Source organism: Sinocyclocheilus anshuiensis, unplaced genomic scaffold (genome assembly GCF_001515605.1).
Source record: "Sinocyclocheilus anshuiensis isolate Anshui unplaced genomic scaffold, SAMN03320099.WGS_v1.1 scaffold2056, whole genome shotgun sequence".
Taxonomy (NCBI): Eukaryota; Metazoa; Chordata; class Actinopteri; order Cypriniformes; family Cyprinidae; genus Sinocyclocheilus; species Sinocyclocheilus anshuiensis.
The window spans coordinates 175,401-188,367 of NW_015551026.1; the positions used below are offsets into that span (position 1 = coordinate 175,401).

Sequence of the window (12,967 nt, forward strand, 5' to 3'; positions counted from 1 at the left end):
TCCGCGCTTATTTACATCAGAGTGCGCATGCGTCTTTCACGCAGCATACAGCGGTGTTGTGCATTTTGACCAGTTGATGGGAAAAGTATTCTTAAAATGCATTCAAAATTCTGAATAATTTGTAATATATAATTATTCACGGTATTTAGAAGAGCCCATGATAACAATATCGTGCGTATTCATTACCGTGATATATCGCATTACCGAATACCGGCACAAGTCTACACCAATATATCATCTTGTTTTGTGTAAATTGACCATGTTTTCCTTTGTTCCAGATGTTGATCAATTAGCCTTTGACTGGCTCACTGGAAACTTTTACTTCGTGGATCAAGCAAGCGACAGAATATTTGTTTGCAACCAGTATGGAGACACCTGCGTTACAGTGATAGACCTCGACCTGTTGAACCCTAAAGCAATCGCTCTGGATCCTCTAATGGGGTAAGTTGAAAATGCATGATGTGAGATTTCATCTTTGACAAGGCCTTTGATGATCTAAATCCTCTCACATATATTGCAATATTTTAGGCAAATACTTCTCCGACTGTGTCTTGCCTGTACTGTTCCCAGAGCTAAATATTTACTCTTCTTTTCAACACTGTCTGGTTGCATGATTGTGCTACGAATCCCACAGTCAGGAGTGTCATTAGTATTCCATGATTTATCCAGCATCCCACAGTCTTGAACGCTCTTGCAGAAATCTGCTTAACATGAGTTTTGTTTTGCTTTGACACCACAAAGCCACAGTTGAAACAAGGTGGTGGTGGGTCTCTCATGTCAGCATGGTGACTGTGGAAATGTTTCGGGAGAGATGAGTAAAAGAACACAAAGAGTCCTCAAAGGAGAGAAGGGCAGCATGATTATACTAGTTATTAGCTGCTAAAAGGAGCGCCATGGTAATATTCCCAGCGAGCTTAGAATAGGAATTCAGGAGAGAGATTGTCCCATTTATTCATGAGAGTGCAAGGACAGGCTGAGCACTCCGTTCCGGGTTTTTTAATGAGACACCTTGTGCCCAGTAAACCTAAATTGTAGCACTGGTGTTCAGCACACTAAAGACTGCAAGGAGAGCCCAGGCCATCAATTCCGCCTCCATTCTTCGGTGTGTGGATGTCATCCTTTTGATTTTGTGCTGTGACTCTGACAAAAACAAAATCCTGACTACCCTGAATGAAGGCGTGCTTAAAAGAAATGACAGCCGTTTATCTCTTTGAGTCTAAATGCTGTGTTCTTTCTCCTGTGATCATCAACAACCTCAGAGATTGTTCAAAAACTTTCAAGAGATTTTGAATGGAATGCACAGAGGACTGAATTCTTTTTAGTGCTAAAGTTTTATTGCTCACTGTAAAAGGCTGAGATGGTCCATTCATACACATGAATGATGCAAATTGTAACACTAAATATGGCAGCTGTCTTTTTGCTTTAAGGCTAAAAGTGCCAAAAATCTTTTTCATAAAGGAATATCGATGCTCAATATGATGTCTGTAGGAAACTGAGGGGAAAAAAAAAAACAGTTGCCAGTTTGTTCATCCTAAACCAAATTTTTAATTGTAAACCAGCTTTCGGTGTGTTACATGATTTACATATTGCTTCAGGTGAAACAAGTTAAATCACTAAATCAAGGATTTTAAAATTAAATTAAATTTGTGTGTATATATATATATATATATATATATATATTAGAGCTGTCAAACGATACATATATGTGCATATAAATTCAGTAATATTAAAAATATATTTTGTTTGAATATTTAATTTTTTTGACATTTAAGATGTGTTTATTAATGTAATGTATACACGTATATAAATATATATATCAATGTGTTTTATGTACTAAATAATATTATAAATGCATTATGTGCAAAGAAAAAAATGTATATAAAATTCGAGTTGAATTGAAAAGTTGTACAAAATGTACAAATAAAGTGAAAGCAAACACTTCAGTCTTTTTGGCCAATGAAACGCTTGGCTAGATACAGAATTGCTTTGTTTTTCTAACTTTCAACTCTGCAAAGCTCTCGGTGTGCAGTACATATGCTGTAGGATATGGCTTTAGAAAACACATGCTTATGGTTTTCAGCTTTTCTCTTGGGCTCCCATATGTTTTGAAAGATCCCCTTATTCACCTCACAGGGCCGAACGTAAGCAGAAAATCAGGTTTAGGAAAAATCTGGAAGTTGTCCCTTTTTACCCTTATCAAACAAGCTCAACACTGTTCCTCCTCCATACACTGTGAACGTGCCTTTTTGTGTCCTTTTATGGTCCATGATGAGCATGTAATTGTACCAACTTAAACGCTTTTTTTTTTTTTTAACACAGTGTTGGTGCGTTTACATGAACATAGCCCATGGGAATGGCTCTCTCACATTTGTACATGACCTTCAGTGCATCCAGCCAGTTTCCTCCTGGGAATGTGGGAGAGGAGTGCAGTGGTTAAACCTCCAGGCTTCAGCAAAGTGCAGTTTACTACATTACATAGCCGTTCTGTTTTTCTGGTCCTCCTCCTGTAATTGGCGAGATGAGGTTGGAGCTGCTTGTGTGTGAGGGAGGCTGAGGGAACGCAGGAGGTCTGTCAGCCTGGAGCGCTTGAGTGAAAACAAAAGAAATTGGGGTAGTTTGTGATAGTGGCTCAGCATGAGGCGTAGTAGTTATGGAAAGAGTTCACAAAACGTTAAGTGTTTCGTTTGTGATTCTGATATATTTTTTGGTCCAATTTCTTGCCTGCTTTCCTGAAGGAGCCTCCGTCCTCTTGTACGCTTTTGGAGAGGCTTTATGTACAATTTAGCTTTCTAATTTGAAACAAAATCCCAGAGAGGGAATAAGACTGTACTTGCTTTAACCTCGCTTTTCAAAGTCTAACTTAAAATCCCCAAATCAATTTGAAAAAGCAGGGTGAGATAATTTTTTTTTTTTAGTTAGGGGAGAGAGTGTGAAACTTGAATTTGATTTAGAGCAAAATGAAAACAGAGCTGTGCGCAAATCTTTATACATCCGCTATCCCCCTCTTGTTTGGTAATCTGTCTTGGTGAAAGAAAGGGGAGGCATTTTCTGTTCAGTATTCTCTACATTAATGAAATTCCCCTGCGGTTCGGGTTTGGGTTGGACCATTGTGTCACTATGCAGTGATTACTTAAAGTCAGGGTCGAAAGGTCTAAAGCAGCAGATGAGATGTATGACTGGGTCAGATTGGTTCCCATTGTGTTTTGTGGTTTGTCTGGGCTTATTGAGTTTGTTATCTAACCACCAAACAAATAAATAAAGTATTGTTTATTTATCATTCTGTGGTTATTGTTATGTGGTATGAGAACATTCACTGCAAGAATCTCTTCTGCATCCATGTCTCATCAGTTTGTATTATTAGAATCAGATGTATAAAGAATATACAGTGAACAATGGTGGAAAATGTTTGTTTGCCTCAAACACACAAACACAGTGCAAGAGCAATACAGCATATAAACAAGTTAAGGATTTATTTTTAATTCATTTTGCTTTATTGCCTTCATTGTCTTCTCATTAACTTGTTCTGTTTGTTGGTGTGTTTGGCTTGTGGGAGATATTTCAGACCTGTTGAATGTCGCTGATAATAATTATGAAATATAAATTATTATTATTATTTGAATAATTCCAATTCTAGATTCTGATTGGATAAGGATTCTATAAATGTAGCAAGTTGCTGCATTGCTTGGCAACAATGTCTACAGTCAGCCTAATGAACTGTATTACTTGGAGGGAGAATATTTTGTTCTGACTGTTAATAAAAGGAGCTATTTATAAAAGCAATAACTGCATAAATGATGACACAAAACCGTTCTCTCCTTATTAATTTGCTGAATTTTGCCATACAAACACTGAAAATGATTATTAAATATCTGCATTTATAAAGAAAATTCTTAATCTACCAATAACATTAAATAATGTACATATAATATATAATATACTTATCACAAGTTAATATGTTAAATGTATTCTGTGCAGATTAAACTGTTTTATCATAGTCAGAATGACCCAACCATCTCACAGATTAAATGTGGATGAGTGAATAAGATCATGGATTGCTGTATGATAGCTTTTCTTCCATATAATAGGAGAAAGACACTGAACTTGCAGATACCTTATCAGCTTTATCCTTCTGTTTGTCATTTATTTTGGTGTTAAAAATCACATTGAGCTGTACTTGAATCTAATACGTGGCAGTGGCTTGTGGCTTGCTCAGTAAGAGATGGATTCTCTTCTTTACACTGACCTAAACAAGTTAAAAGGGCCATAATATAATATAATATAATATACGATATGATATGATATGATATGATCATTTATTTAAATGTATAATTTAGCATATTATTACAATTACAAATTTTCTATTTTAATGCGTTTCCAAATGTACTGTATTTGGTAACGCTTTAGTTTAGGGACCAGTTCTCACTATTAACTATTTGCCAATTAGCATGCATATTACTAGGATATTGGTTGTTTATTAGTATGTACAAAACACATATTAATGCCTTATTCTACATGACCATATTTTAGATCCCTTAGCCCTACCCCATATCTAAATGTAACCATTACCTTACTAACTAATAAGCAGCAAATTAGGAGTTTATTGAGGTAAAAGTTGTAGTTAATAGTTAATTACTTAGTTTGGAATTGGTCCCCAAAATGTGACCATTTATTCCTGTAATGGTAGCCAAATTTTCAGCATCATTACTCCAGTGTTCAGTCACATGATTCTTCAGAAATCACTCTAATATGCTGATATCTCATCTTTTTCCTTCATCTTTTGTAACATTATAAATACCTTTGATGCATCCTTGCTGAATAAGAGTAATAATTTCTTAAACACCAAACTTTTGAGTGGTATTGTATATTATATTATTTATTTATTTATTATTATTATTATATAATGTATTTATTCATTACTTTTAAGCGGCTTGTTAATTGAGTGTTGCATTTCTAAGATGGTATGTCAAGTTAAAAACATTGGAGCTTGCCAAATTAAAAATGTGCTTTCCAGTTTTTTGTACAATATGCATCAGATGGTCAGTGAACAGACTGTGGGCAGTCTGAGGATGTGGCTGAGAGTATGTCTATCTGATTTTAAATCATGTTTGAACGGCTTTTAACATAACAATGCTGTTTGTGTTTTGTTTTGTTTTCCTTCTGGTATGAATTGTTATTTTCTTTATGGAACAATGTAGTATCAGTTTCTGTATTGAGAGCTGAACTGTTCCAAATGTGAAGGAAAAAAATCTGGCTGAGGAACACAGAGCAAGCAAAACACACCACAGTGCACTGGAACTTTGTACGTGTTACAGGATCCAATTAGTTTTTATTGTTGGCAGACAGGAAAGGCATCACTGATACAAGGTTCAATTATTTCTAGCATTCAGAAAACAAAAGATTTGAAGAGGGTCAAAAAGCAGAAGCCTTAGAGAGACATGTTTTTTTTTTTTACATCTTTTGCTAATATTCTAATCAGCTAAAAGTCTGACTTTGAAACATTTAATGAGTTCTGCGACTTCAGTCCCCAAGGGACACATAAATGACTTACAAGAAAAGGTTGATACTGCGCTGCAAAGAATTCTGGATAACAACAGACTACGAGATGGATCTGCCATGATAAAAAGCTCCTTACGGTGAAGTTTTTAAATTTCCTTTATGTTTTGTGTTTGCTTCTTTGGAGCAATTAAGCACTTGGGGACCACTGGCTGTGTGTGAACTCTTTCCTTGTTAGATTCCTAATTAAATTATGTGTTTGCAGTATCAGCCACTATAGGTATCTGATGTTGTTAGAGCTTGAACTCAGTCTAGCACACTTTGCATTCACTGGTAGACTTTTTGTAGTTTTTTGTAGCTTGGTCATATACCTTAATAATTAATTTGCATACACAAAGGGGAAAAAAGGAACCTTTTTGGAGCAGGGCTACTGTAATTGAAACACTTCAAAGGAGGATGGTGTCATTTGATAAATGCATGTATGCATGTCACTAATGAGGTCTTGCTTTAATTGGCAACATGTCTTTTTTTTTACAGGAACAGCCACAGTAATGTGTACTTTTAAGGGAATAGGAGACAGTGTTTCATTATTTACTCAACCTCATGTTGTTTTGAACCTGTATAGCATACACAATGTTTCCTGGTCAATTGTAGCTGTTGATGTATGGAAAAGATGTTATGGTTTGGAATGACATGAAGATGAGTAAATAAGGATAGAAGTTTCATTTTTGGTTGACCTCAATATGTTTTTAATTTTAAAAAATGCACTTTCTTTCCCGATCACTTGCAGGATGCTCTTCTTCACTGACTATGGGAATCAAGCCAAACTGGAGCGCTGCAACATGGATGGCACCAACAGAACTCAACTTGTGGATTATAAGGTTGAGTGGCCGACTGCATTGGCATTGGATTTGGTAAAAAAACTGGTGTACTGGGCAGACGCATATCTGGATTACATTGAAATGGTGGATTACAATGGCAAAAACAGATACACTATCATCCAGGGATATCAAGTGAGTTCTTTTTTATTTATTTATTCTTTTTTTTTTTACAGCCTAATACACTACCGTTCAAAAAATTGGGGTCAAAGACTTTTTTAAATGTTTTTAAAAGAAGTCTCTTATGCTCACCAAGGCTGCATTTATTGTATCAAGAGTATAATAAAAACAGCCATTACTCCAGTCTTCAGTGTCACATGATCCTTCAGAAATCATTCTAATATAAGCATATTAAAATTATTTATGAATGATCATGTAAAGCAGGATTGTAACAACGTTCCTAGTTCGGGAAGAAGGAGGCGGGAACCGGCGAACATTTAAAGAAAACTTTAATAAAATAACCGAACACAAAATGAAAGTAAAGCGGCAGCCCCTCGCGGACGACTGCCGCACACAAAACACAAAATAAAATCCAGGCCTGGTCCTCTCTCGTCTTTCACTGTCGTAACTCCTCCTTTTATCCTTCCGGAGCTCCTCCGTGGGACTCGAGACCGGTGAGTGGTGCAGGTGTCGCTCATTATAAATTACTCCACCGGCCTCGCTCCGTTCCCACGTCTCTCGGCCCCGCCCCCACTCGTCAGAAGGATTATTCAATTAATGAAAAGTTCAAAAGAAAAAGCATGTATTTGAAATAGAAATCTTTTGTAACATTATACATGTATTTTCTGTCACATTTGACCAATTTAATGCTTTTCTTGCTGAAAAAAAAAAGTATTAAGTTCTTAAAATAATAATAATAATAATAATAATAATAATAATAATGACCCCCAAACTTGAATGGTAGAGTATGTGGGTGGAATAAAAAATTGTAGTAGCTAAGCAGCAGATTAGCATGAAAGACAGATCTTTTATCCTTGTTTAAAGGTGCAGTCACATTTACTGTTGCTTGGCAACATTTTGTGCAGGAAAACCAAGTCATTTCAATTTGAATCCGTGTGACTGTGAGTTTTGCATGAGGTTGAAAAAGTTTCTCAGGTTTCCCAGTTCCTTTCTTGGTTTGGAAGTGACTCGTGTGTGAACTGCATCACTACGCTATTTACAATGAACTATGGACCTTTTTTGTCTGTGAAATCTCGAAATTTTACTAATTTGACCACACTTTAATAATCTAAAAATAGATGTTGTTTAATTAGCTGAGCTGAATAGTAAAATTAGACACAGACAGTTACTTGCGATACACATACTCAACAATGGTGATGTGAAGGGAAGAAGGGGTTGTTTGTCTGTCTGATGCAAGACTCTAATCATCCCTGATGGGGGAAGATAGAAACCAACACAGTTGTTCACAGATTGATTTCAAGTATTAATTGGTTATGGCATTTATACCAAGCAGCAACTGTAGCAAGTGTGGCTTCGTCTGCGTTTTAATTTCTCAAGCTAGTTCTTGCATTAATTATTCTAAATGAACACACGGGAAACAGAAACAGATTCACCATTTGAATATTTTACCTGAAGTGCACTTAAGAGGACAGTAATTATGGATTATTATTATTCAAAAGTAGACCTCAGCTAAGCAACCCAAAGATCTTCTTGTTGTTGAAAAGTGTAGAAGGCCAGAACAACGGATGACTGTATGCAGGCATGTGCGGGTGTGCTTGGTTTAATGGCGCTCTTGAATGCGAGCCGCACCGTATTGGTGAGAGGTTGCTAACACATTTAATTTCCATCGCAAATTAAGGTGAGGTTCTGCCAGGCCTGAAAACTGTATCTTCCCTTTTTTGACTTCAATGTTTCAAACGGGTTCCTTATTGTGCGATGACACCTTCTCTAATTAGGCACCCTTCCAAGTGAACTTTTTTATTTTTATTTAAAGCATGGTTTGCTCTTAAATAACTTACTGCACTCAACTGAATTCTGTAATATACTGTACATTCCACTGTAAACTATTATATTTGCTATACAGTGGGCCCCAGAGTGTTAGGACACTTAAGCTGCTCTTAAAAATTCATGAATGTCATTCCATTAGATAACACAGTATCAAACCAAGCACTATTTATTTTAGCTCTAGCAAACTTTCAAGCAAAACGTTGCAGGAAAAAAAAGTATTTTAACATATTCCTCCTCTGAGTTAAAAAAAAATCATTGTGACTTTTTCTTGATTGAGATTTTATTTTTAATGGCACTTTTATATCTCACAACTGTGACTATTATACACACAAAACCATTCACAAGTTTGGAGTCTGTAAAATTGATTGATTTTGAAAGAATTTAATAGTTTTATTTAGCAAGGACTCATCCAATTGATATTTCTTTTAAATAAATGCAAACTTTACATCATGGTTTCCATACAAAAATGAAACAACAAATTTTTTTTCAACATTAATAATAATAAGAATTGTTTCTTGAGCACCAATCATCATTTCAGAATGATTTCTGAAGGATCATGTACCACTGAAGACTGGGGTAATGGCTGCTGAGAATTCAGTATTACTATCACAAGAAAAAAGTATATCTTAAAGTATATAGCACCAATCATCATTTCAGAATGATTTCTGAAGGATCATGTACCACTGAAGACTGGGGTAATGGCTGCTGAAAATTCAGTATTACTATCACAAGAAAAAAGTATATCTTAAAGTATATTCTAATAGAAAAAGTTTTGTTTAAATTGTAATAATATTTTATAATATTACTGTTTTTACTGTGTTTGTGATCAAATCAGCCTTGGTAAGCTTAAGATACTTCTTTTCAAAAACTGCACTGACCTCAAAGAGGTTCAGAGGTGGAAACTGGCTTTCACATAGTATCATTATGAAATGTTCAGGAAATGTTCATTATTAATATGATGGACCCCTGTGTGAACTCACGTTATACATCCACTAAAACTGATCTAAAGACTAGTTGATTAAAAGTAATTGCTAGAATGGCAAAATTGTAATTTAAATTGTTCATTAAGTGTCCAAATATTTTTGGGGGACACTGGAATATCCACTCTTGCCCTGGAGAAATGAGTATCTGATTACATATTTAAATGAGAATATGAGCCACACTATTTTGCCACTATTTCTTACCTCTTGCAGTAAGGGAAAAAGAGGGTTATCTCCCTGTGGGTTTAGGTGAAGCACAATGCACATTTTAACTTGTGTGTATTTGTGGGCGGGGTTCAGCGCTCCCAGTCTGCTCCTGTCACATGTTGCTTGCAGAGATAACATGTAGGCTAGAATCACTGCACAGAACCAAGGTGTCCCCAGAGAAACGCATGCACTCTGGCTGACCCTGCCGAACTTCCTGAACTGCCTGAATGCATATCAACACAATTCAGTTACCTTCAGCCTGTCTGCAAATCTGCACCCCTTATTCAGATTGTGGGCTGTTGCCAGGTCAAATTAAGCCTAATAACAGCTTTAGCTAATGGCTAATTTGATGTTGAATCAAAGGGAAATACCAAGTACTGTATCTGTGCTGTTCTGCTTACTGTTGAGCTTACAAGGTGATATTTACCTAGCTAAGTAGCTTCTGAGCGTTCTAATCAACCTGAAGTAGTCAATGCTCCTTTTTCTAGGTGGCCCACCTGCATGGATTAGCTGTCTTTGAGGACTACTTGTACGCAACTCGCTCTGAACCCTCCAGTGGAGCAGTGGTAGACATTTTACGGATAAATCGCTTTAATGTCACAGACCCGGAGACGCTAACCAGCATAGGAAATGCAAAAACAATAAGGGTTTACCACAAGCTCAGTCAACCAAAAGGTAAAGTATGTGTTAGGCTGGTTTGAATTGTTTGTTTAGACTGAACAACATGTCTAGGCATCTGGGGGTTTTGTTTCTGCATCATACACATCACTTTTTAGCTTTTGTTTCAGGTTTTGTATTATATATTTTAATACAAAAATACATTCTTCAAGATTATATGTATATACGGATATGCTAACTGCAAATGTGACACCAGTGTCCTCTCTTCAGTGAAGGGCCATGCGTGTGAAGTTGACTCTTATGGTAAACCAGGAGGATGCTCGCACATCTGCCTTCTCAGCGGGAGCTACAAATCCCGGAGCTGCCGCTGTCGTACCGGATTCAGCCTGGGAAGTGATGGGCTGTCCTGCAAAAGTCAGTTCACCATAGTTCACATTCTTTCTTTTGTGCACTATAGCTGTTCAAATGTGTTGTTGTGAAAATAATAATAATAATTAATTATTATTATAATAATAACTAAGGCTGTCAGTTTAACATTTAACCCTGTAAAGGCTGGATTATAAAATAATAGCCTGCAAAATCTATTGGTTTATTTAACCTTTATTGAAAGGCAAAACCTAAATGAGGGGTTATGATCATAGCTCTGTAGTTTTTATTGTAAGTGCTCATTTTGAAATCGTACTAACAATATAATATTTATTCTTATGTGAACTTCATAAAAATCAGTAAATATTTAACAGCAAAAAGACAAGTTAACCACGACCTGAAGGTGAACATATTTAGAATGATACTAAAAGGCCTTTTACTTGCTAAAAAATATAAACCATCAATCAGACGATAGAAGGTATGTAGTAGATTGTGTACAACAGGATTTTCAGCAAAGTTTTGATCATGCTGATAATTTAGAGGCCTTAGAAATTTGTAACAAATATGATACAGTTGCCTTTACAGGATTAATGCAATCAGTTATTTAAAAAAAAAAAAGTAACAGTAAACGGTTCAGCATTTGCACCAGTCTTGGCACTAACTCGGATTGACAGAGATGGAGATGAACTTTTAAGGAGATTGGCCCACGTGGTTGTGATGTTGATTTATTGACTGCCTATAGAATGATTCATTACTGCCATTTCCACTCTGTTCCCTATACGCAGATTCTCCTGATCAATGGACGTTTTACTTAGTTGACAATGAAAGCTACGGGTCAATTAATGATGATCCTGAGTTAAGCATGAAGTGACCGCAATAATGAACCAAGCTCTGCATCTTGAGAAGTTTCTGATTTATACCGCCAGCCAGATGTTCCACTTCCTGTCTCTTTCCATCATATGAGAAGCTATGCTAAATGACTGTGGCTGCCTTCATCCAATAGTCCCCGTGTTGTTTGATATATAGGTCTCAAACCGCTTAATTGTCTTCAAGGTAGCAGAACTCTTCCACTAAGAATGATAAATTGAAGTGATATTTGTGTAGTCTCACCCACACTGGTGTGGTCCCATGAGGAAGGAGGTGGATGTTGAGGTGAGGTCCCTCTCTTTACCCAGAATCCTCCTCCTTTGCCATTGGCCTGCCGCATAACAGACAGACCGGGCCACCCTTTGTGTAATCCCCACTGTGACTAGATGTTAATTTATTTGAGCTTGTTGCAAGCCCATGGATAACCTCGGCTTCTGTTGTGTGTTCTGTGTTAATCTGACAACAGGAGATTTACTGTATAAACAATCTCAATGAACAAAAATATCATTGCTGGAGCTTGTCAAATGAATCCTCTCAATCAAGATAATTTTTGCCTAGGGATGCTAAGTGGGGCTGATTGCACCATTCATTTCTGTAACTTAACACATCTGCCTCTGCCAGTTTGGGCTTTGTAGTTCTTCACATAACTGATTTGGGATCAAACAAAACAAATTATACACTACTGGTGTCACGATGTGGGTAGATGAGGCACACTGCGAGGGGGTAATCCAAAAGGTAAGTCTTTAATATCAATCCAAGAGTGTAATACAGAATCACAGAGGAAATAAGCACCACAACGTAACTTCAAAGCAAGACAAAGGAACTGAGGAAAACACAGGGTATATAAACGTGATTAGGCAAAACTGAAACAGGTGGAGAACTCAATCAAAACAAGTGAACTGAATAAACGCTGATTAACTAAGCGAGAACAGGAACTGAACCAAATAGGGGCAAACAGGAACTAAACAGAGACAACTGGTCAAACGTTTGGAATAATTATACTGTATATATAGTTTACATTTTTGAAGGAAGTCTCTTATGCTCTTCAAGGGTACATTTCTTTGATCAAGAAACAGTAATATTGTGAAATATTATTACAATTTAGAATAACTATTTTCTGTTGTAATATATTATAAAATGTAATTTATTCCTGTGATGGCAATGTTGAATTTTCTGCAACCATTACTACAGGCTTTATTGTCACATGATCCTTCAGAAATCATTCTATGTTGATCTGGCACTCAATAAACATTTCATATTATTATCACTGTTGAAACCAAGATACAGTACTATTCAAAAGTTTGGGGTAAGTTTTTTTTTTTTTTAAGGGGTCATATGATGCGATTTCAATTTTTCCTTTCTCTTTGGAGTGTTACAAGCTCTTGGTGCATAAAGAAGGTCTGCAAAGTTGCAAAGACTAAAGTCTCAAATCCAAAGAGATAGTAGGTGCGTTCGACTTCATGCAGCACTGCGCGCAGATCGATCGCAATCTGACTTGAAGCAGTGCATGCCGGTTAGTAATTTTGTCCGACTTGAGACGGCGCCGACGCCACGTCACTGTCACGTGTGGCATCAAAGCACCGCGAGAGCGTTTCGAGAGCAGCCGGCTGA

General features: G+C 36.6%; 1 protein-coding gene across 1 annotated transcript in view; it reads left to right on the plus strand.

Annotated features, from left to right (window-relative positions):
* Nucleotides 1–12,967, plus strand: part of LOC107661145 (low-density lipoprotein receptor-related protein 1B-like) — a 349,019-nt gene that overhangs the window by 141,241 nt on the left and 194,811 nt on the right. The window contains exons 7-10 of the mRNA XM_016450614.1: nucleotides 279–441; nucleotides 6,284–6,506; nucleotides 9,994–10,180; nucleotides 10,394–10,537. Of these exons, the coding sequence (XP_016306100.1) occupies nucleotides 279–441; nucleotides 6,284–6,506; nucleotides 9,994–10,180; nucleotides 10,394–10,537 (717 nt within the window). The remainder of the gene's footprint in view (nucleotides 1–278; nucleotides 442–6,283; nucleotides 6,507–9,993; nucleotides 10,181–10,393; nucleotides 10,538–12,967) is intronic.